The 24,950-nt window shown below is 36.3% G+C and overlaps 2 protein-coding genes across 3 annotated transcripts; one reads left to right on the top strand and one right to left on the bottom strand.

Annotated features, from left to right (window-relative positions):
• The first annotated feature begins 887 nt into the window (after positions 1-887).
• CCDC43 (coiled-coil domain containing 43) lies at positions 888-12,659 on the top strand. 2 transcript variants are annotated; one of them, XR_015715865.1, is made up of 6 exons: positions 888-1,091; positions 2,594-2,681; positions 4,027-4,162; positions 5,690-5,748; positions 7,262-8,483; positions 12,490-12,659. XR_015715865.1 is itself a non-coding variant. In XM_087826058.1 (5 exons), exons 1-5 carry the CDS (start codon positions 888-890, stop codon positions 7,447-7,449), a joined length of 675 nt encoding a protein of 224 aa, XP_087682184.1. In that variant the 3' UTR covers positions 7,450-9,572. The 2 variants fall into 2 exon arrangements, 1 of the variants encoding a protein (XP_087682184.1); XM_087826058.1 differs by lacking the exon at positions 12,490-12,659 and having other exon boundaries at positions 7,262-9,572.
• On the bottom strand, positions 10,385-24,950 carry MEIOC (meiosis specific with coiled-coil domain). The gene is made up of 7 exons (XM_016202082.2): positions 24,783-24,950; positions 20,967-21,124; positions 18,846-18,950; positions 15,926-17,795; positions 15,216-15,350; positions 12,469-12,649; positions 10,385-12,104 (listed from the first exon to the last, which is right to left on the bottom strand). The coding sequence occupies exons 1-7, from the start codon at positions 24,948-24,950 to the stop codon at positions 11,875-11,877; spliced, it is 2,847 nt and encodes a 948-aa protein (XP_016057568.2). The 3' UTR covers positions 10,385-11,874.

Genomic DNA, 24,950 nt, shown 5'->3' on the forward strand with positions numbered 1-24,950 from the left:
GGTTGTTGGAAGCATTACAAGAGATAATGCATCAAAAGCTCTTAGCACAGTGTCTGGCAAAGGATAAAGAAGGCTCCTCAAAGATATTCCTGTGTGTTGAATGACTAAGTGAAAGAAATGACTTGAGGTTCCCTATTCGTTTATTGAGCACCTACTATATGTCGGGTTCTGCGTTAAGTACACCATGCTAAGTGCAGAGAAGCAATCGCAACACACTGCAACGGTCTTAACATCGGTGGCAGGGAGTCCACGAAGATTTCCTGAAGTTTGAGTATGGACAGGGGAGGAGCTTGGAAAGATGGGTATTGCAGGCACAGTCAGCAGATTCCCGCTTGATGGCTGTGTGGGAGTGTGCACTGAAGGGTAGCTCCATGAGGTGGGCCGAAGCGCTGCAATACAAGTGGGGTTCCAGTCCTGTTTAGTTATTAGCTGCGTGACTTTGGACAAGTTATTGAACCTCTCTGAACTTCTCCAACTTTAAAATAGTCTGTTAAGAATACCCACCTTGCCCGGCCGGGAGTGGCTCAGCGGTTGAGCGTAGACCTAGGATCCAGGCGATCAGGGTTCGATTCCCGGTCAGGGCACATGTTTCTGTCTCTCTCTCCCTCTCCTTTCCTCTCTCTGAAATCAATAAAAATATTAAAAAAAAAAAAAAAAAGAATACCCACCTGCCAGGGTGCTTGAGAGACCACGTGACCCTGCGTAAGCCCAGATGAGCTCTATTTAGCTACAAAAGGCCCAGGCGAGTCACTATGCGACTACTGGGTTCTCAGCTTCGGTGCACAGGAGCGTGGGTTTCTTCTCTGAGCATGCGCAGTGGGCCCGTGGCGCGGCCCGTCAGGCACTGCGGTAGGCGCCCTAGGGGCTGGCAGGACCCTGACCCCAAGATGGCGGCGCCCAGTGAAGTGGACGCACCTGCCTCCGGCGAAGGCGGTGGCGAGGGCAGCGGCTTTGGGTCGTGGCTAGATGGACGGTTGGAGGCGCTGGGAGTGGACCGAGCTGTTTACGGCGCCTACATCCTGGGTGTCCTGCAGGAGGAGGAGGAAGAGGAGAAGCTGGACGCTCTGCAGGGTATTCTCTCAGCTTTCCTGGTGAGAAGCCCGGACTCATTTCTCGAGCCTCTTGCCAGCCCGTCAGTACTTTGAATCCCCGTTCCCCTATCCTGTGTCCCAGAGGATTAGTGGAGAGGAATACTCTTCTGAGTTCTGGGCCTAAGGGAAAGGGGTTACTTCTTTACCCTGGGTTTGAGGAACCGGGAAGGTTGTAGGTGCGTAGAGAGGAATGGCTTTGCCCGCTCTCTCGGATGCCTGTGGGTGAGTATTTTTCGGAAGTCGTTGAAATGTCTAAATGAGAGTTTTGTCGTAAGCGTCTAACGACCAGTTTCATTGCCATCCGTTGACAGTGTTCAGAGGGGGGAATAAAGTGCTCTGGGATGTCTCTGTCCTTTAAGAGGCAGTGCCCAGGACTGTCCCGTGACAAAAGCCTCTCTATTCCTATTTTGGAGGTAGGAATCCAAAAAAAGTAAGCTCGTCGTGGAGGTCTTTTCATGCCTAAGCAGAATTGAAGCAAATATTGTGCTTTATTCTGTATAGTATGTAGAAATGCAGTAGTCATTGTTGTGTGTGTGGTGGGGGGAGTAGGAGATCAGAGTTTTGAAGAAGAAAGATAAACTTGGCATTTAGCTTCTTAGAGGCAGATTCAAGAATTCAGAAATGTGTATTTTAATCTGTGTTTAAGTAGTACGTCACCAAATTGTCCACTTTTCCTGATCATTCCTGCTGCCTTCATCTCCACTAACATTTACTTGGTGAAAGGGTCATTTATTGATTGGGCACATGGTTGAAATATAACACTAGTGCAGCTGTCCCAGGACCTCCTGGCAAAGGCCCCCAGAGCATGCTCTGGTGACACTGACCTATATTTGGGAAAGCCTTAACATAGCTTGGGATGGAGCTCCTAAGTTCAGTGGAAATACAACACAGTGGAATAAATTCTTTGTAGGTTGTAGAGTGAAAGAGTAGGACGCAAGCAATTCAAGTTAGTTTTTATGTCCAGCTGGGAAGTTTCTAAAGAGTCTATGAAAAAGAAATTGCAGTAACTTGGCTACCCATTGGTACCAACTCCTTGACCTATTTTTTTCATAGTGTCATCATTTGGAGCTGTGTGTCTGCTGATAAAGACAGGCATGAATTTGCCTTAGACTATTAAAACTCTTGGCATGAAGAGTGATAACCCTTGCATACCGAGTTAAGTATATTGGCCAAAGAAGATTTCACAGAGGAGAAAGGTTTTGACTTAGGCAACAGATTTTTGCTCCAAAAGAATAAGGAAGACTGCCCTGAGTTGGTGGGAATCCTTTCCCCTGGATCTTGGCAGGATGGAGTGGGCGCTCTTGACCTAGCAGGTGTGGATTCTGGGACTCACACAAGGATTACTTCTGTGTCTGGAGCCTCAGAAAAGAAACATACTCTGTTCTGTGACTTCCAAATCCTCTTTGTGGTTTCTTCTCATCACCAGCTGTGCCCTCTGCATAGGCTTTGTTCAGGTGAGGGCTCTCTAGGAAGTTAATTAATTGGTCTGCTTTTCCAACTAGGAAGAAGATTCCCTCCTTAACATCTGCAAGGAGATTGTGGAACGATGGTCAGAAACTCAGAATGTTGTCACCAAAGTGAAAAAAGAAGGTAGAGTTGGAGTTCTGATGTCTAACCTCCATTGCCTTTTCCAATAACCTTTACTATACAGCTCTCAGGGAAAGAGTTTTTAGTTTTCTTTGTTGAATACTCATTTTCCCTAAGGTAATTTAACCTGGCAAACACCCAGCAGCTTTAACTATTTAACTGAATATTGGTTTCCTTTTCCCTTTTCTACTTTTTCACTTCAGCTGACTACAATTACCTTCATTGTGGCTTAGGCTTTTTCCCTTTTCACCCTCTTCCCACTGCCCTTTGTAGATTTGCATTGCAGGTATAGGGTCACCTATATTTCCCCACCTTCCACGTTTTTAGAGTCTCATTTCATAGTGCAAACTGTTATTGGTCTTTTGCTTTAACTAAAACCCTTCACCCTTTAAAAGGAAAGAGAAGTGAGTGAATATACTCAGCATTAGGATGCAGAAAACTCAAGTCATTAAAGCCAAACTTGAAGAGAATCTATTCTAAACTATCTACATTGGTAGTTCTCAGTTTTGGCTGTATTTTAGCATCACTTGATTTACTTTTAAAAATGCTAGTGCCTGGGCCACACCATAAACCAATTATATAAGCATCTTTGGCATTGAGGCTCAGGTATTGGTATTTTTTTAAAAGCTCCCCCAGATGATTCTGATGTTCAGCCAGGCATGAGAACCACTTCTTGACACTATTGCCCTCTTCTTTGAGAATGGAGAACTTAACACCTTGTTGACCAGTTATTTAGAACCAGAACTCTCCCATATAGCTGGCTACTTTGGTCAGCAAGGTGTTTAAAATTATGGTACTTAAATTAATGTAAGTGCAGACACAAGTTATCTCGTGACTAGTCAGCAACGTTTGGACGCAGAAACACATGTATACTTGTGACCAGTCAGCATTAATTAATAGTTGATTTTAGTATAAAACAATCTAATAACTTCACCTGGCATAATTATCAACATGAAAGGAACCAAATTAAGTTGATTCTAGATTCCTTCTTAGGTTTCTGGGGTTGAGAGGGGGAAAAGTTGCATGTTTGGAGACTTAATTTCCTACAGTTCTGACCCAGTGCTTTTCAACCTTTTTTTTTTTTTTTTTTTAAAGCAGCAGAACTTCAATATATAAAACAAGTAGAAGCAGGGCTACTCTGATTGAAGACAGATACAAGATCTAAAGTCTGGCCTGCATGGCCTTTTCTTACCTTTCTCTTTGGTACCTCCTTTTAGCCCCAGGGCTCTAAGGAGTCAGCAGATTGCTTTTTCTCCAAGCATTGCCTGGGTGAACTAGTGGTCTTGTGAGCTTGTTTTTTCTCACATACAACCTTGTTGTCCCTCTCTCCCCTTCCACCACCTCCCAGATGAGATACAAGCCATTGCTACCCTAATTGAGAAACAAGCACAGATTGTGGTGAAGCCCAGGATGGTGTCAGAAGAAGAGAAGCAGAGAAAAGCTGCCCTCCTGGCCCAGTATGCTGATGTGACAGATGAAGAGGAATATCCTTTTTGTTTTGTTTTTTTAAAATATCTTTATTGATTTCAGAGAGAGGAAAGGAGAGGGAGAGAGAGAGAGAGAAACATCAATGATGAGAGAGTCATTGATTGGCTGCTTCCTGCATGCCCCCAAATGGGGATTGAGCCCGCAGCCCAGGCATGTGCCCTGACCGGGAATTGAACCCCGATCACCTGGATCATAGGTCGATGCTCAACCGCTGAGCCACACCCGGCCGGGCGGAATATCCTTTTTGGAGTCTTGGCACCATTTCCTGAGGCTCAAGCCAGAAGCATTTGCTGGTTTCCAGTGAGCTTTGGGAGGCTGCCAATCCCCCTCTATAGCTTAATTTTCTCTAAAGTGGCAGCGATCTGTGACCCCCTGTGGGTGTGAGGAATGAAGTTGGAATAGTTCACACTGGACTTAAATTTTTCAACACGTAATCAGGTTTGTTTCTGAAAACTTCAACGTAAAACCAATAATGCCTTAATAATGGACCACTTATATTGTACTTTTAGAAAATAAAATATAGCTCTGATTCTTTACCTTTCTTTGCAGTACCATGTAACTTATATCTTTATAGTCTTTCCCAGTTGATAAGGAAACTGATGCACTGAGAGATGAATGGGTGATCAGAGATATTCATATAATTAGTGGCAAAACCAGGACTAGAACCTGTATATTTTGGTGTGAAGGATTCCCAAATTTGGAGTAGTTTCTTTTGAATCTTTAAAAAAAAAATATTCCATTGACTACATAATTAAAAATGAGACTGAACCCCCAAGTAACACCAGGATAAATCTGGAATTTGAGTGGGTACAGTGTAAAAAGTGTTGCTGGTAGGAGCAGTTTTGGTTCCCTGTGACATTGACATTTGTTTAGGAAATGCTTAGTTTACTGAACCCTCTTGAATGGAGTGTACATCATACCAGAAATGTCAGCTGTTTAATCATGAGTTTACAAAAGAATTCTTAGGCTCTTTTGGGCCAACTTCTCTTCTACTTTTTCCTCATGATTTTTCTTGCCAGGGTTGGCAGAACTATGTTTCTGATTATAAAATCTCATTTCTTGGGCTAAAGAGTGTTTTAAGCAGTGGTTCTCTGGGGGACTTGCTAAAACACAGATTGCTGGGCTCTAGCTCCTAGAGTTTCTGATTTAGTAGATCCAGGATGAGGCCCAAGAATATGCATTTCTAACAAATTCCCAGGGAGTTCTGGGAGCCACACTTTGAGAACCACTGTTTTAGAGATTATCTTGCCATCCGCTGGCTTCCAGGGAATATGGCAGTCCACCCAGATGAGCTTAAGTTTCTTGTCAGCCTCCAAGAGATAAGGATCTTATGGAAGCTCTAAACAACGTTCCCTAAGTTGAGACTTCTGAAGATGACTCTCCTGGGTTTACTACCACATCTCTGACAGTGTCCTTCTATTCATTGTGCCGTTTCTACCCATCAGTTTGTTGAATGTTTTCTTATGTTGGGCTGGGATATGCTAACCTTTGTTTTTCATCCGATTTTCCTTAACATCACTTACCGAAGCAGATGAGAAGGATGATTCAGGTGCCACCACAATGAACATTGGTTCTGACAAATGTATCCTTCTCTGTGTCCATCCCCATGTACTTCTCCACAGAATCATCTTGAGGATCAGTTTTTATTTTGCTGTCATTGGTGGGGGCTCTCCACCTCCAGGAACTCATGTCAGGCTAGCATTGTGAGCCCCATTTGTAGTACAGCCCTAAGTGGTCAATTTAGCAAGAACTTTTCCCCAAAGAGACCTGTCAACATGTACTGTAAAGGGTCAGCTTAGAGGAAGTATTTCTAAGGGAAAATAGTCTGTAATCTCTGCATATAGCACTGGATTTTCTAGCACTGTGGAAGCAATTAAAATAATATTGAAGTTTTGGTCTCTGTCCTCAAAGACCTTATCATTTGTTGGAAAGAGAACACAAACACCAAATGCTTTTAAGCTAAAAATACAGGTGTGGGCAAAAGTAGGTTTACAGTTTTGAGTATGTGAAACAGTTTATTCTTTTTTTAATCCTTACCTAAGGATATGTTTTTATTGATTTTAGGGAAAGAGGGAGGGAGGGAGGGAAACATCGATGTGAGAGAGACATCGAGTGGCCGCCTCCTGACAGGGCCCAGAGATCGAACCTGCAACCCAGGTACGTGGCCTTGACTTGGAATCAAACCCGAGATCCTTCAGTGTGCGGGCCAACACTGTAACCACAGAGCCACACTGACCAGGGCAGGGCAGAAAAAATTGTGTTTTAAGAGTAGAGAGGAGCTTGTCTGGTAGTAACAGGTTATGTTTTTAAAGTCATAAGAAATGAGGGGTAAAGTTTTTGGCTGGATATTTTCTAACTGTGGCTAAACTTACTATTTTATAAATTCAGAGTTTGTGGTTAATAGAACATGGATTCATTAAAGCTTTAGTGGTCTAGGAAAACAAATTGATACAGTAAGATTAAACAACTTATTCTTTTCAAGCATTTTAACAGTGCCAAGTACATAATTTTGCCACTTATATTAATACTCTGTTCACTAAAATTAGCATGAATACTCCAACAGTATTCTGCCATTGAATGATATAAGTACTTATTCTAGAATGAAATTTCTTTTTTTTTTTTTTAAATATATTTTTATTGATTTTAGAGAGAGGAAGGGAGAGGAAGAGGGAGAGAGAAACATCAGCAATAAAAGAGAATCATTGATTGGCTGTCTCCTGCACACCCCCTGCTGGGGATGGAGCCCGCAGCCCGGGCATGTGCCCTGACCGGGAATCAAACAGATCTGGATCACAGTCGATGCTCAACCGCTGAGCCACGCCAGCTATGCAGTGACATTTTATTTTCATAAAATATTTAGATTTAGATCAGTCTCAATGAGATTTTTATTGAGGGTTAGTTTTTAACTTGTGTAATGGTAATTCTAGAATTTCCTATTAGACCAAAGATAAACATAAGAATTTAAAAAACAAACAAACTAGGAATAGGTAGAAAGTTTTCAAGACTCGGCATGTAGAGCGTGGACAGCAAGAATGAAGAGAAGGAGCAGGAGCTGGGCCTGTGTGACCTCTGCCTTATCCCTTAACTCATTGTAGTCCTGTTCCGAAATACCAATGTGGAAGATGTCCTCAACGCCCGGAAACTGGAGCGAGACTCGCTTCGGGATGAGTCCCAGAGGAAGAAGGAGCAGGACAAGCTGCAGAGGGAGAAGGACAAACTAGCCAAGCAGGAGCGCAAGGAAAAGGAAAAGAAAAGGACACAAAGAGGGGAACGAAAGCGATAACCGTGGTCAACTCTCTGCTTCCTCCTCATGAACTGACCCGAGGGAGAACTGGTTGTGCACATGTGTATTTAAGAGAAATGGGAGGACGTTGTAAAGTGGTTTCTCAAGGCATTTCCCCTCGTTTACGTGGTCAAAAGGAAAATCCCAAACACTTCTAATAAGATGTGCCATGTCTCTGTGCTGTGGGTAATCAGATTGTTGTAGTTGATACCTGTACCAAAGATCTGGAAGGGGAGCAACCTTTATATTTTAGTACCGAAGTCCTGTGCTCCTTTTGGCCACTTTCAAAAGTCTTCCCTCACCTTGGGTAAACCCAGGAATATTCAGAAAGCTGACAGTTTTTATCCTGAAGGAGCAGAATCATGACCACTCCTTCCCTGAGATGAAATGTGGGAGTGTAAATTGCTTCAGAAGTACTGTTTACCCCTAAATGCATTGTTTTAAGACTCAAGTAGAAAGCTAATGAAGAGCCCATCTGGATCCAGATTTTATGTTGCATGGCAACAAACTAGGAAAATGAGAATTATTTGATGGATATTCTAGATTTGAGAATTTTTTTTTTAAAAAGTTCACCCTATGGGAGGAAAGGAAGTATCTTTTTTAAGTAGAGATAGTTAACATTTTTCCTCATTTAGGTTGTGATTTTAAGAAGGATGTGTCAGTATTGTGTGCAAGGATATCATTGTTATCTAGATTCCTCTTGATTGCTAGTAAGAGATTTTAATCTTGTTTTGCCCTAAAACATGAGTATAAAGACCTGATAATTACAGGTTTAGAGAAAATGGAGGAACTTCCTTTTAAGGAAGAGACACTGGAAATCTCTGCTAACAAAGATATTTAAGAGTGTACATAGTAGGTGCTCAACAAATTGAATGAGTGAGTGAATGGGAAAATTGCTTGGGAGAGTCAAAAGTGAGCAGGAACTCTCCATTTCTACTTTTGTCACAAGCGACAGTTTTAAATCAGGCTTTTCTCTTCTTCAGGCAACAGACTGTCAAGAAGCCTGAAGAGAGCAATTTCTCGGACAAAACAAAGTAGGTATTTTATGCCAGGGGTCAGCAAATTACTGCCTGCAGGACAAATTTGGCCCAGTCTGGTTTTGTATGGTGCAAGCTAACAATGGATTTTATGTTTTTAAAGGTTTGTTAATGAATATATGACAGAGACCTTATGTGGCTTGGAAAGCCTAAAATATTTACTATCTGGCCCTTTGGAGAAAAAGTTTGCCAACCTCTATTTTATACCATTGTGATTAACAAAAGTTTTGACTTTTGTGCAGAAGGTAAAAAGAAGCATGGTTAAGGAAAAGATGTTACCACTATACACTCCTATAACCGTGGCATTGGCAAAATTTTAAAAAATAACCACCTTTTTAAAAAATAAACTTTATTTAAATCAGTGTCTTCTGATTTATTCTGATTCCTTTCAGCTACCTATGGAGATGAATTCTGTGCTTAGCAATGTGTTGAATTTTTTGTGCTTTGTTTTGCTTAGCCCTAATAATCTCTTCTACCAGTAGAACTTCCTGAAATCCATAAATTCTCTGCCTCAGTTTTCCTTTCTGTGAGTTTGAGTATTAGATCAGAAAGATTACCTTGTTTTTTTGAAAGTCAGTAAACTGGCTTTGGAGTCCTGTTGGAGTCTTAAAGCTTTATGTGGTAGTAGCAATAGGCTGTGTCTACAGATAGCGTGTGAGAGTCTATTTTAATTTAGTAAATCCTTATTTTGGATTTTTGGTTGGTCCTCACCTTGATTTGCAGATTATCCATGGACCCCTGACGGGAGTTATTTCAATCTGCTGTAACAGCAGTCCTTTCTTCTGGGACTCTATTATGTATGTTGCATTAGTGTGGTGTTTATGATCTCTGGTGTTTGGCTGTATGGCCAGTCTTTTTGTCTTGTTTGCTAGCTCATATCTGCTCCTTAAAGTGGTATAGTTTGGCTATAGCACATGGCATGTTGCTGTTTGAGTTTTTTGTGTGGAGTTGAGCAGAAGCTTCCATGGTTTTTGATTAGAGCCCCAGGGCTGGCAGTTTTTGGAACCTGTTAATGTCTTTTGGCTCAGTGTATGTTAAACAGAAAAAAAAGATCAGCTCATTAGGCTTTGAGTTAAGTTTATTCACTTAACTCAGGTGCTAATAATAAATCCTTTATGTCTAAAGTGTTCAGTATTGCAAAGGACAAATTTTAGACATCACATATGGTATGATTGATACTTTAAACCACATTCGGGATTTCAGCCATAACATTAATTCTCAACTTTCTAAAACTTTACAGTAGCAGATTATTCAAATGGAAGAACACTGATATAATTCAAGGTAGTTTTCAGCCATCTTTATATAAAATGCTTTTTCTGTTTTTTTTTAAAAAATTTGAGTATGCCAAATTCTTTTGGATTAGAAATGATGGGAGCATTAGTTTTATTAGTTTCAACTACAAGTCTTATGTGATATTTAGTTTATAAGGTTTTCATGGGTAGTAATTCAGAAGTATAATACATAAGAACCGTCCATTAACGGGTATACTATAGAAAGGGACAACCAACTAATTTGAGAACTATCTACAGGGTGACAGTTAATGAAACTTCAAAGAATTTTTATGTTAATTTATGTTAATTTTTGTTAATAGACTAATGTTTCATTTCTGACCACTGCCATGTCAAAGCTTCCCTAGAATTTTTACCCTAGTTTGCCTGGATTAGCATGAACACAGAGCAACAGTTTCATCTTTGAAGGAGGTAAGGTTAGATCCAAGGATATCTGAATGGCATTGATTCATCTACCAACATTATTACTTATGTGCTAATAGTAATGAAATTTAAAACTTAGCACCAGTTTTTATCAGTTAAATGAAATTTGGTTTTCTAACATGAGTGACTTTTAAGGTTAGAAACTAATACAAATGTAAAAAATGAAACCAGTTATTTTCAACAAAATAATTTATTTTCTTTTCCTGAGAGACTAAATTAGTACAATATTTGTTATTATAACATCCAACATGTCTTATGTCAAACTTAACCACTTTCTATGCAGTGACTGTGGTGGGGTGATCTCTTTCATTTGACTACCTTCAATGTAATTCATTTGGTAGTTCTAAGGCATATCAATGATCAAAATGTTTCTCCCCACAGTTACTCCTGAATTCTCTCAATCAGTTTCTTCCGCACATCATCTAAAGAAAATTTATGTGGTGTGATTACACTCTTTTTTAATACCAGGATTTCTAAAACTAGGAAAAACACCAACATTTAAAACATCAGTGTTTCTAGTCAAGGATAGTTCAATTAAATTTCATCAGTACATTATATCATAGTTTAACTCATGCTAGAAATGTTAAAGCCCAAGATCTGAGTCACATAATATCAACATTTCATATTAATGAATAAATTACTTGGGTTCCATACAAAGATATTAAGTGATGAGAAACAGAAAAAGCCAAGCTTTCAAGAGCTCTTTTAAAAAAATACGGAAGCAAACTAATGAACACAACTACACAAAATACACACTAACCAATTGCAAACTAAACTAGTTAAAGATTAACCTTAAAAAAATACATTTTAAAACTTCGTGATACCCTCATAAAAGGCAGCAAACTAAGGGTATTACAACAATAGTCATTATTTTAGTTACTGTGCATCAAATCTAAAAGATCCAGATAAAGGAAATGTTTTGTTTCGATTCAATTTAAACACTTTAAAATTGGAAATATTTAATAATTGATAGTATAATTAAGTTTTAACAATATACACAAATGATTTGAACAGCTTTTATATTCAGTAACTTGCATGGTTTTTACACTGGCACTTTTATCACTAATTTAGGAGAATCAGATGCATTTCCCTCCATATACTTAGGCACTAAGATTTCAAATTATAAATATGGTAGTAGTTTAAATATTAAAATTTTACATGAATATTGGGTTCATTCTTGTTTTCCTTTGTTTCCTAGGTATTATCCAGTTTTGTAAGGAAAACACTTTTATATCACAATCAAAACTTGTCTCGGTTACTAGACTGTAGCCATAATTGGGTTACAGTCATTTAGATTCATTATTTGGAATTATACTTACTAAGGCAGACCTAAATGAAACTTATCTTCTAGAAGAATTTCACATTTGCATTTACCTGCACTGCAGAATGGGTTTAAGCAATATTTTAGCTGTTAGGAAATATTTAATTTACTTAAACTTATCTTTGACTACTCAGAACTCCTACAGTAGTCAACTTTCCCTTTGAGTTCACTTTAAACTATATCTGATTCATTCCAAATAGATTTTTAAATAGAAGTTAGACTTCATTAAGGTATTAAACTCTAAATCTGAAAAAAATGCATTGAAATTTTCAAGTTTGACAAGTTCATTAAAATTGTTGAGCATGTCTTGATATATTTACTTATCAGCTTTTTATTCTTTCTGCTTGGCATTTCCTTAATGTTTGTTTGCATCACCTCTCTGGTTCATTGGATTGCTACTATTTATGCTTTCATGGACTTTATCTTCACAGTTTACTATATCTTGTAAAGCCTTTTCCACATCCGTTTGGCCAGCTGTATTGGCTGTTTTTGGCAAAGTCATCTGCAGTGCACACCACAGAGTAGTGCGTGCCTTCCGAGTAGCCACACACATCTCTTTAATTGCTGCAGCAAGGGCAAAAACATCTGTAAAAGAAACATTTAGAGCCAGTTTACATTAGATACCATTTAAGTTTCCCTTAACCCTTAAAGTGCAGTACTGAGTTACCAAATGATCAAACATTATTTTTCTAAAAGGATAGGTATTGACTGTTAACCAAAGTTCTTGACTTAATAATACATATTTAAAAGTGTTGACATTTTAAACGAATCCAGTTAAAGAAACAGATCCAGGTACTTTTGGAGTAGATTATGTGGTCATCATTTACCAATTTATTCTTTAAATAAGTGTAAACCTTAGAATGCCAACCTTTTAACCTTAGAATCTGATTTTATTAACATTCAAACTATCTCACTGCCTTATCAAAAGAATATGCATTAATATTTGTACCTCTGTCATCTTGGCATCTAGGAACTCCTTGCTTTTGACGATTTGAAGCATTAACAATTTCATCCTTTCTACGTGACTGTACAACGTGAATGGACTCCAAGTGTCTATCAAGAGCAGTAGAGATATTGGCATGAAGGGGAGAGCTTCGAAGACGTTCCATTTTGCCTAGTAAAGTTACAACCTGAGAGAAAGATTTTAAATTTTGATAAGGCATGTAAGCACATTGCCCTGTCATTAACTTAAGGAAAAACAAATCTTCAGTGAAGCAAAATAGACATGAGAGCAATAATATTCAATAAATAATTGAATGCTTATTGTGTCCTGACACCATGCTAGGGGAAACAAAGATGGAGCATCAGTCTTTTATACCTTCTTGTATCTGTTAATTCTAAAAGCTTTCAGTTAATCAGTTAATGGGAATAAAAAACACTGAAAAAGTCAATCAAGCATTCCCATGTAAATGCAAATATAAGATCCAACACTGTTTTTGGCAAATAGTGTTATTAGGAGGTATTGTTATGGAAAGGGGAAAAAAATATGCTAAAAGGGAGAAGTCCTAGACTGATTAATCCTGACTTCAGCAAGTCCTTCGTGGGCCTCCAGTGTTTTCCTTTTGGAAATCAGAAACATTCAGATTAATACCAACCTAGTGGTTAGTTTTAAGAATCCATAATCCAAAAAATACTTAAATTTATGTTGAGATAATAAATCCTATAATTAATAGAACTGCTAAGAAAAATTAGGAAGTTTCTCAATTTTCTGGTTAATTAAGCTTTTATAAGGCACTGATAGATCAGTCAGGGGAGTATGTTTCATATTTCTAACTTGTTTCAAATTCTAACCTTGGAAGGTGTAAGGAAAGAGAACTTTTTAAATAATTGCCCTTGGGAATTAAATGATTCAAAATTGCCTTGGCCTTTGTGGCTCAGTTAGTTGGGCATCGTCCTACACTCCGAAGGGTTACCATTTTGATTCCCTGTCAGGGCACGTGCCCGGGTTTTGGGTTTGATCCTGGTGGGGTGTGCCGGAGGCAGCTGATACTTCACTCTCACCTCGATGTTTCTCTCCCTCTCCCTTTCTCTAAAAATCAATAAAAATAAATCTTTAAAAGTTGCATAAGCCTTGCTGTTCAGTGAGTGGAAGAAGTAGTAAAATACCTCTCAAGAAGCTGAAGGTACCTGAATGAATGCCTCTACCCTCACATTCATATCAAGTTTTCTTGGAATAAATATATGCCAGTTTAGGCCGATGGAGAAAACAAAAGTATACAATATTAAGCATTTTCCTCCCAATTGTACAACCAGCTAGCTCTTTGAAAGGATAACAACAGAAAAAACATCAAATATTCCAATGAACTATCAATTACATATTTTTAAAATAAGAATCATTTTGAATAAGTGATAAGTGTAAAAAATGAAATTTGCATCAGTGGTTTTTAATAAACTTTTAAAAGATTTCAGAATTCTATAAAACTAGCAAGCTAGAAAGTAGTACATGTGAAAATATTTTTGCCCTTTGTATATTATTGATCTAATGTTCCTAAATATAAAGCTATAACAGCTATAAGCATAACCTAACTTAATGTGACACATTACCAAAGCTGGTAAAAGTGTATTTCTTAACATCCACAGTTTGCAATCCTTTGAATTACTGCTGAGAAATGTATTACTGAGAAAAAGGAATTTTAACTTGGAACAGTTTTAAGAAAATATAATAAAAGACTGAAGTTTTTATTAACATAATATCTGGCTGTAATACATGTCAGTATCTGACTAAAGCATTGATAAATTTCATTGTACAGATTTACAAATTTGATAAAAGAATCTCAACTGACCAAGGCTGAAAGCTAGGTAAAATCAATATTTTCCACTAAAACAGTTCATATCTATATTTTAAAAACAGCATGGTACAAATAAGAAACCAATGTTCAATAAAATAGACTGTTACGTTGATTTTTTCTAATTCCTAAAGTGGCTTTTGTTCTATTGTAGAAGCAACCTGTTCCACTGCATGATTTTTCTCAGGAAATCATCAAATTTTACTTGGAAAACTGACTTTTTAAGAGGAATATCAAAAAAAAACATTTACCCTACTCTATTAAAGTTGATTAGAAAATCCTGAAATTACAAAAGAAATAATAGGTAATCATTTATTAAATTACAAAAGGACTTAATATCAGTATTTTATACATTTTATTTGAAGTGATACACTCCTTTCCAAAAACAAGGCTATTTTATAAAATTATGCATACTTACATACTTCAGTTTATTAGTGTTTAATACACTGCTGTATATACTTGTTTGTTGAATAACTTAAGAGTGCAGGCTTAAGAAAATGAAATATAATTCCCTATTAATTTACCATCCTGTGTAATGCAAGCACAGCTTGCTCATCAAGCTAGAAAACAAATGTTTGTGACTAAGAAATGGGACTTTCCCTATAAATAATATTCAAAATAATTTTGCTTTAAAAAAATTCTTTCTGTTGAGGATTAGCTCCAGTGCCAATTAGGGTTTGAAGAGGAACCATTTAAGTCATTAAACCTACCTTTTCAATAATTGAGTGGGGCTATTTTCCCTTTCCTAAATATTAATCACAGTTCTAGGACCAAACATGGAAAAGAATATACTTCAAAGAGTTACACAGAAATGTGATCTTAAAATCCTTTAGAATTCTTACTTACTGAAATGTTATAAAAATTTATCAAGCAATTTAAAAGTCCACTATTGGAAGTTTTTATAGCTTACTCTGGCTTGTTCTCGAAGTTCATCCACAATTAAGCGGTCAACCCTAGATGGGTTGGAAGTCAGCCTTGGAATTGGAGTATTGTTAGTACTGGATACTTTTTTTCCTGGGTAATTCTTGGCAAGGGCCAATTCAGTCTGTAAAAAAATTATATAATTTTTAGATGGCGAATTTTCCAAATATGATTCAGTTGTAATATCTCTTAGGCTTAAGCAATAAATTGAAAATTACTCCTTTAAGTAATAATTCTGTTTTGGTATCGAAAGGCAGCAAATACAAACCACTGTATTTTTCTGTCATATTTAATACAAATAAAATACCTGAACACTCCAACAGTTTAATACTTTAAAAATTCAAAGAAGTTAACTTTAACGCATTAAGAAAAAACTCTACTTCATTGGCAAAATAAATTTTACATTGAGTAACAATTTTTTTAACCTCGAGCTTTTTAGCCATTTTTCCCCTTACATATTTATTTTTATTTTAAACTTTTTATTGGTGATTACAGATGTTTCCATTTCCCCCTCCTCCCAGCTCTTTCAGTCTTTCAGTCACCTAATTAATCCCTTCTAGTCATAGACTTAACAAATACTGCCTGTTAGAGACTAATTCAGCTTAGAAATAAGACAAGTACTCAAAGCACACTAAGGTAAACAAAATGAAGATGCAGGGGACATACTAAGTTACTCCTAACTGGATAGCTTTGTGTTACCTTTTTTCTCTCCTTTTCTAATGCTCTCCATTGTTCATAGCACTCTTCTAGACGAATATGAAGTTCACTGGCCGGTCCACTACGGGTTTTAATTGGTCTTTGAAATCCAAAAGTTGGCACGAAACCAGAAAAGGAATTATCACCATACATCATATCATTAAAATAAGGGTATAAATGGCTTAAATCATCATAAGAAAACAAATCATAGGAATCCAACAGTGGAACAACTGAATGGCCAAATGGATGGGTGGATCTTAGGGGAAACCCATTTGAACCAAGTTGTTGAAAACTCTGATTATGCCTTAAATCTCCCATCATATAATTAGAAAAGCATGACGCCTGTGTGCGATTCACACGGCTATTAATATTGTTGTCTCCACTTCCCTGTCTGTGGCTATTAAAATGACTCTGTGCCTCCAACAGATCTTGATACGTATTTTGAGATAAGCCATCTAAATGCTTTGGACCTTCCTCAGGATCATAATGTCCACTCTGGGGCTTTGTCTGAAAATTATGTTTGTTTACATTTTCAATGATCCCATACTGTTGAGCTGAGTAGTTATCACAAAATCCGTTTGGCTGCTTTATTTTTTTATCAGTAACCAATTCAAAGAGATTTTCTTCCGCAGTCTTTGTCAGTCCTTCCATGTGATTGACAGATTGAATTCTTTCTGCACCATTATAACTAAAATCAAAACTAGAAAATGCTGAAGGGTTTTCTTGGCAATACTTCTGAAACAAATTGCTATTTGGAGTTAAATTTGTGGATGATAGTTGGGGGAAATCTGAAGAATGGTTAGAACCTTTCGAAGCTGCACTTAAATGACTATTTAATTTCATTAAGTTACCTTGATTTCGATAAGGAATAGGAATGTTATTTTTTGTGTGGACATTCATCCAAGTTGGCCTATTTATACTGATACCTCCTGAAGATGTTGCTGAGTTTGACAATAAATTCACTGATTTAAAATACTCAGAATTGGGGGGGTCAGCTTTAGCAAACTGTTGCTTTTCTGTGACATTAGCAAAATCACTATTAGCTGAACAAACAGTATGAGGTTTTAGTCCATATTCTGATTTTAAGCCAAAATCAGCAGTGAATGCTGCTTCCTTTGCAAACTGTTTTTCTGTCAGGTGTGATGTAGTTTTTGGAAATGTGAAATTCTGCTGGTCAGACATTGTCTCTTCCATCTTTTTCTGATTTGCTGGCTTAACCTGAAATAACTTTGTGTAGGTGTCTGCTTCTACAGCTGGTGTTTCAGGTGTGCCATTGGCTAATTTTTTGCTGTCTTGGACACTAAAATTTGAACACTTATTAAGCTTAGCCTTATTAGAATGAGCATATTCTGAGTATCTACAATAATCTGCATTTTCATTGTATCTATTAAACTGGGAAAGAAATATCTCTGCCCTTTTTTGCTGTAATGGTGCTTCAAGACTTTTAACACACATTTTCTCTCTTCCATAAGGGTAAGTATCAAGTCCTGATTCTTTCATGACGTCAGACAGGCCAGCTTGTGATGTAAAACAGTTTTTGACAAATGGATATTCCTGGAATGTTGTCTTAGCTGTATCATTTGTCTGAATATTGAAACAGTTAGAATGATCACTTCGTGAGGGGTACATCCATTGTTCTTCAAGGTCTAAACCAGTAAATCCATGATAAAGTTCATCTATTTTTTGTTGTGGTGTAAGATTACTATTATGCAGGTATTGCTTTTCCACTGCTGACACAGATTCACCACTATAAAAAGCTTGCTGAGAGATGGCTGTATCTATTGGCCTTTTGGTTTCTGTTAACAGGTCATGGTGATCTGCAAATCTGCTTGTGTTCATTGGCCAAACTGACTTTAAATTGGAGGAGCAGGTCCTAGAACAAGTAAATATATTTAATTACATTTTAGGTTTTAAAACATTTTATGTCCTCAGTGGAGAAGGTAGGAAAGGTTTTCAAAAACATTTATCTCGCCCCACCCTCACCATTCTCTAATCCTTTTCAACTTTGTCTTATAAGCTACCATTACATTCAGATAATTCTGTCTCTAGAATTGTGCTATATGCTATATAAATATGTATTTTACTCTTAATATGTCTTCACTATACTTTTTCAAGAGGCATTAACTAAAGCCTGAGGCTGATGACTGCATGGTCTTACATAATATTTTATCTATATAGTAAGCAGAAAGCAAAGTTAAAATTTTCCTTTACTTAGGTTATTACATAATACAAAAGTATTGTTGACCATGACTTCTTCAATGAAAAAAGATTTGTTGAAACTGTTATTGAAATTAAAATATTTGGTTACATGTGTGCTGCATACTTCTCTATTTATGAAATAGGACATTTGGGTATTATGGTTTTCACACCCAAATAAAACAATTAATGTATATTTTTAAAAATTTTACCAAATGAATAAAATCCATATGGATTTCTGCGCAGCAGAAATGCTAGTTTTATTCTTTGGGATATATGTATAAAAACTCCTTGGACTTTATACTCTCTAAGCCAAACTTTATCTCATGAACTCAAGGGAAATAGCTCTGAATTATGTAAGAATAATCTTCCAAATGAAAGTTCTTAATAGCAAATTAAATCTTAGACGGAAACTTCCAATTGTATGCAAGGACCTCAGCAAAATCAAGGCTCCTAAAAACAAGTATTTGAATTAAGATGTCTACTATGAGATGACCCTCTATTAAGTAAAAATAAAAGTTAATAAACAGGATAATCTAGTATACATGGTGGGGCAAAAGTAGGTTTACAGTTGTTTACATGGAAAATAATATAATAATTAATAAATACTAACAGAAGAATAAACTGTGTTTTGTGTACTCATAACTATAAACCTACTTTTGTGCCACCCTATGTGTGAATTTAAAAGCTTACTGTATATACTATATAGCTTATATGATATACTAACCCTTCAGCAAAATATGGCTGTGACTTATCTTGTTCTTCCAAAATGTTAGATACAAGTCCATATAAGTCTGTTTCACTGCCATAGTCATTTCTTTCTGTTTGAATCCTAAAAATAAATGATTATCACATGAAAATTATTTTACATTGAACTGCACTATATTGATTTCTATTTCCAGATTTATTCTACCATTATTTTCTATAAAATATTTGGATTAAATCTATACCATAATTTCAAATAAAGAAGGAACAAGAACTCAAGAATAATTTCTACTTACCTTACCATCTATGTTATGTAAATATTTTTCCTGCACCTCAAATCCTAGTTCACAATGTATGCTTACCTATTATTTCTCCAAAACATATGCTATTCATTTTAGGTGACCAAAATATAAATCTCTGACCTATGATGCTTGGTACCATAGCTGATCCTGAAAGCATATCCAATCCTATTATACATCCTTCCATCAACACTTGCTCAGATTTTTCATTTGTGATTTGAAAACCATATGAACCTGTTGCTCAATTTTTGTGTCTCTTTATACTAAATGTTAGATTAGAAAATAAAATGTGATATGGTCATCCTAGATACCACAGCAATATTGCAGTTGTCCCTTAAATGTAGCAGACTTGGGGGCTATCCTTAAATCCTTGCCAAAGAGGTGATTTGAGTTCCATGTACCTGATATTCTACCAGGTGACTAACACTGTCTAAATAATACAAAATGTAGAAACCATAAGTAGATGGAAAATTGGTGCCCTTTTACCTCCTATGGATTTTGGGTAATTTGTTCCTAGAATACGTTGTTTTAAATTGTAACTTCTTGTTTTCTCATATTTTGTTTCTAACATTTAATAGTGTTAGGACATTTTAGAAATAAAAATATCTTGTATATGCATAACACTCATTTGAAATATTAAGAGACTTGTATTTTGCAAGGATATATGATTTACCAAACTTTTTTTGCTAAACAAATGGTCTTTCTCCACTACATTATGCTACTTCACAAATATTTAAAGTTTTTTATATAATAAGGTATTAGTATATATCTAAAAAATATTCAGTGGGATATATACTAAACTATTCATTGTTATTGGGAGGTGGGAAGGCAGGGTTAAGGTGCGTTTCTGCTTTATATATTTTTGTTAAGTTTTTATTTTTGTAATGAATACATAGTAAGTTAACATTTTTTATAGAATTATATATTACATTATTTTTCTAATAAAATCACTATTTTATAGAGAATTTACCAAAAATTTTAAAATTTTTTTAATAAGATTTAAAAAATAATTATTTTCTGCTTAAAATGTATCAGCTTCTATCAACTGCTCCCTTATATGTAATTAAAATAAAGGAAGATGTCACTCCCCTAGGCTTCTCTTTGCAATAGGCTCCCATAATATCCTATACTTACTCTTTTCAACCTTACTTTACTTGCAGTGCCTGGCAAGTCATCATCATCAGTATTGTAAACTATAAAGGCAGGGATAATATTTGCCATGTTAATGCTAATATCCCCACTAGGAGAGAATCTGGCATCGAGTAGGCCCTTATTTGTGGAATTGCATAGAAAATTAAGCCCTGGTCAGGTACCTCAGTGGTTGGAGCATTGTCCCATAAACCAAAAGGTTTCGGGTTCGATCCCCAGTCAGGGTTCATTGGTAGGCAACCAATTGATGATTCTCTCTCACATCAATGTTTCTCTATCTCCTTTCCTCTCTCTCTCAAATCAATAAACATATCCTCCTGTGAGGATAAAAAAAGTATATTTAATAAAAATCCTGTTTATTGAGTACTTGTGAAGGAAAAAAAAATCACTGGAAATTTAGAATTGGATGAAAAAACATCTAAAAATTGTAACTCATTTATATATCTTTCAAAAGAGGAACTTAACATTTATTCACTAAAGGTTTCCTCTAATGAATAAAAACCAGCAATAAGCTAAAAATTATATACACGTAACTGCCCAGTTTAGGGTTTCCTAAAAGTTTGATAAACGTAAAATTATGCCATAACAAAAATTAATATGCCAATACAGGGAACAGAGCTAATACAACTGGGTTCCCATGTAATGAAACTTAAAAACACTTTGTTTAGCCTGAGAAATATAACTTATTAATTTACCTGTTCTTTACATTAATTTGAGAATTAGAAGGCTGCTTAATATCATCTCCATAAGTAGACCATGGTGCATAGAAAAGTGAAGAATCTACAGAACTTGCATATTCTGTTGATGAAGAAAGTGGAGTATAGGTCTGCCTTAGGTCAACATTGTCTTCACTCTGAAATTTTAAAGAAATGCTTGTGTATCAGACACATCAAAACTACATTTATTACAGAATAGTGGTATAATAAGTAGGAGGAAATAACACAGGTGTAAGAGTTGGGAGACAAAATCAAATCTAGACTTAGCCATTTAAGCTTAATTTACAATAGGGATTGGCAATTTTCTTCTGTAAAGAGCCAGATAATAAATACTAGGGTTTGTTGACTGTCAAGGTCTCTGTTGAAAGCAACCATAGATAGCCCTGGCCAGTGTGGTTCAGTGGTTAGAGCATCAGCCTAGGGTGTGCGGGTTTGATTCCCAGTCAAGAGCAAGTATCTGAGTTTGCAGGTTCGATCCTGGGGTGATCTATCTGTCTCCCCTCCTCCTCCCGTCACTTCCACTCTCTCTAAAAATCAGCTGGAAAAAACAAATATCCTCAGGTGAGGGTTAACAAAAAATAAAAAAATCATAGATATCCAACATGGAAACAAATGGATGTAACTGTATTCTAATAATAATAAAAAATTATGCCCTAGTCAGTTTGGCTCTGTGGTTAAGAGCATCGGCCTGCAGACTGAAGGGTCCCAGGTTGAATTCTGGCCAAGGGCATGTACCTCGGTTGCAGTCTCAATCCCTAGCCCCAGTCGAGGTGTGTGTGGGAGGCAATCAATCAATGTGTCTCTCTCCTCTCTCTCTCCCTTCCACTCTCTCTGAAAAGCCATAGAAAAAATATCCTCAGGTGAGGATTAAAAATATATACATATACAAAAACAGGCACTTGGCAGATCTAATCGAACCCCGGGAGTACTTGTTTATACCTAGTATAAAACACCTATAATTATTGAAGTTTTAATATTTTGAACAGATGAGCATAATGTGGACACTAGCAATGTTCTTTTTCAGAAATCATTTACAAAACTCAGTCTTAATGCTCCCAATCTGTTAAAAAAAAGTTAATGTACATTTAGATAGAATTTCAAACAAATTCCATATACATTATTGCAGTCAGTCAACCCTGTGATATAGGTATTCTATTAAAATAGAAAAATGAGAAAACTGAGGCTACAAGTTACTGAGCCCAAGGTGACAAAACTAAAACCCAAACTCAAGGCCTTCTTACTCCTACTCTAAGGCATTTTAAAACAGTATCTTTAATTTTCAGTCTCCTTTTTATTTTTGAGAGATATTGTAAAAATGAGATGATATATAAAATGTTATGATCTCTTCAGAAAATTTCAAGATATTACTACAATTAGGAGAAAAATACCAGTTAATTTTTCTTGTGAACACTTCTATAATGAAGTTTGAGTAAATAGGTGAAAGTTTGAATTTTAAGGCTTTAATGATTTAAAATCCTGTCTCCTTCCAAAAAGGACTGAGAAGTAAAAATAATTTAAAATACCTGAAATAGAATGAATTTAATAATAAATAAAAGATCAAACATTTAGATGCATTTTATTCTAGGAAATGCTTTTTTAAAGAAGTCTGAAAGTATAGGTTCACAATTTTTAACTCTCCAAATACGGAACTACTAAAACCTGAGATGTAATGACTACAAATATCCAGGTATAACACAGTAGAAATGATTATTTTCTTATAAAAGCTGGGGTAGATGTAGGTTTATAGTTGTGACTATGTGAAACACAGAGTTTATTCTTGTGTTATTATTTATTAATCCTACTTTTGCCCCACACTGTACTTATAAATACAGAATAATATGATCATGACTAAAAAAAATTTCTAATTGCTTTTATTTTCTTAATCAAAATTTACATTGGCCTGGCTGGTGTGGCTCAGTTGGTTGAGCATGTCCCATGCATCAAGAGGTCACCAGTTTGATACCCAGTCACAGGGCACATGCCTGGGTTTTGGGCCTGGTTTCGGGCCTGATCCCCAGTAGGGGGCATGCAGGAGGCAGCTGATTGTCCTCTCTCATCAATGTTTCTCTCTCCCTCTCCCTTCCTCTCTCTTTCTAAAATTAATAACATATTTTTTTTAATTTACATAAAAAGACATATTTAGATTAAACTATCCTATATTCCTAAATTTTTGTTCTTATAGACATAAACATACAATATTGAGTTTATACTTTAGTAATAAAATATGAAAATACCTTCCAATCAGCTATCTTCAAGAATCTCAAATATTTTACAGCCATTTTGCTAAGAGTGCCACTAAAAACTATCTTTCTAGATGTTAGTAACTTTTATAAATACTTTTGTCTTTAGAACCTTTCATAATTTTATTCCTTTAGTTCTGAAGTTTTTATCATAGGCCCACCTCAACTCTCTTTTAGCTGTGAAGTATCCAAAGTGACATAAATAATTGTTCATCTTTTTTTTAATCCTCACCTGAGGAGTGAGGATATTTTTTCCATTGATTTTTAGAGAATGGAAGGGAGGGGGGAGGGAAGAGAGAGAAAAATAGAGAAATCGATATGAGACACACACATCCATTAGTTGCCCCCCCCCACCCCTACTGGAGCGGGGAATCAAACCTGCAACCCAGGTATGTGCCCTTGACTGGGAATCGAACCCAAGACCGTCTGGCGCTTAGGCCGACACTAACCAATGAGCCATGTTGCTAGGGCTGTTCATCTTTTTTAAATAGCTGCTTAAACAAAAGGAGCATTTTCAGATTATGCAATATCAAATGAGATACAGAGTACTGGAAACTAAATATATTTTGGGAACATTCTTTCAAGTATATTTCACATTTTAAAATAAGTTTTGAGTATTAGAAAAATTAAATCATTTTAAGATTGATTTAAATTTTATATTCCAGGATAAAACAAGCAACTAAAGTAATGTGGTGAATTCAAACATAATTATAATTTAAATATCTGGATCCTTTCCAGTTAAAACATTTACAGAAATTAAAAATGCAAATACTTGCGGTTGGCATATTAATTAGGTCTAGGTAACTGCAAAATTTACCACTTATATCCTTGATATACTTAAAACAACTAAAAATAAATTCAAGTAAATTTTAGTAGTGATGCAAACATTATAGAGATTGGTGGAAAGCTGGTCTTAGCAATGAAAAGACCTGGGTTCCACTTGGGCTTTGTCATTGAGGGTACAAATCAAGCTTTCTGAGCCTCAGCTTCTCAATCTATGTGGTGGGCACAATATAAGGCTATAGTGTGGATTAAATAATTTATTTCAGGATATTGTTCTAATTCAAAGTATAACAATATCAACATTGGTGTCCTGGTTAAATAATTTCAAATAAAAATGACTTACATTATCCTTAGACCAATTTAATATGACTAACAAAATCAGGTGAGGTAAAAGGTAGTATATAATGTAGGACATTGTTAAAGCCAGAGAATAAAGGAGTGACAAAAATTTCACCTTTAAATTATCAAAAGTACGTTTGTACGGATTTACAATAAAGCTTGAAGGAAAAAATATGTTAAGGTCTTTACTAAGTAAATAATGGATTTTCTTACATTTCTGACATCGTTGAAGACAAGATGAAAACAACAATCAGTTAAAAATCTTATTCCTTAACTTGTTTTCAAAGTATGTATTCTGCAAACTCTGTATTTAAAATGTTACAGTTTTCTGGTCTTAAACTTGGAGCAATTGAAACACCTACGTGAATCGGCTCAGGGAAATGAATCTGATTAGAATAAATCCTCTAACAGAGGGCAGAATTGATTAATGCACCTGCGCTTTGTAGCAATCATAGAAGGAAGAGGAGCCGGCCATCACGGTGCTGAACACATCCGTTAGTCTGCCGCTGGCGTCGGCGCTGAGGTTCCAGCAGCGATTCGCACCTCCGCGGAACGCCACCTTGGGCTGCACGAGCAGGAATAGGAAACCAGGGAGAGACAT

Source organism: Miniopterus natalensis, chromosome 17 (assembly GCF_054644295.1).
Source record: "Miniopterus natalensis isolate mMinNat1 chromosome 17, mMinNat1.hap1, whole genome shotgun sequence".
NCBI classification, from domain to species: Eukaryota; Metazoa; Chordata; class Mammalia; order Chiroptera; family Miniopteridae; genus Miniopterus; species Miniopterus natalensis.

What these genes read in the sequence shown, in the direction of transcription:
- CCDC43 (XM_087826058.1), top strand. Translation starts at nt 888, where the DNA reads ATGGCGGCGCCCAGTGAAGTGGACGCACCTGCCTCCGGCGAAGGCGGT. An exon ending in GATGTGACAGATGAAGAGGA is followed by an intron (nt 4,163 to 5,689) that starts ATATCCTTTTTG and finishes AACATCACTTAC; the next exon opens with CGAAGCAGATGAGAAGGATG. An exon ending in GAACATTGGTTCTGACAAAT is followed by an intron (nt 5,749 to 7,261) that starts GTATCCTTCTCT and finishes AACTCATTGTAG; the next exon opens with TCCTGTTCCGAAATACCAAT.
- MEIOC (XM_016202082.2), bottom strand. Translation starts at nt 24,950, where the DNA reads ATGTCTCTCCCTGGTTTCCTATTCCTGCTCGTGCAGCCCAAGGTGGCG. An exon ending in ATGATTGCTACAAAGCGCAG is followed by an intron (nt 21,125 to 24,782) that starts GTGCATTAATCA and finishes TTAAAATTTCAG; the next exon opens with AGTGAAGACAATGTTGACCT. An exon ending in TAGATGCCAAGATGACAGAG is followed by an intron (nt 12,105 to 12,468) that starts GTACAAATATTA and finishes TTTCTTTTACAG; the next exon opens with ATGTTTTTGCCCTTGCTGCA.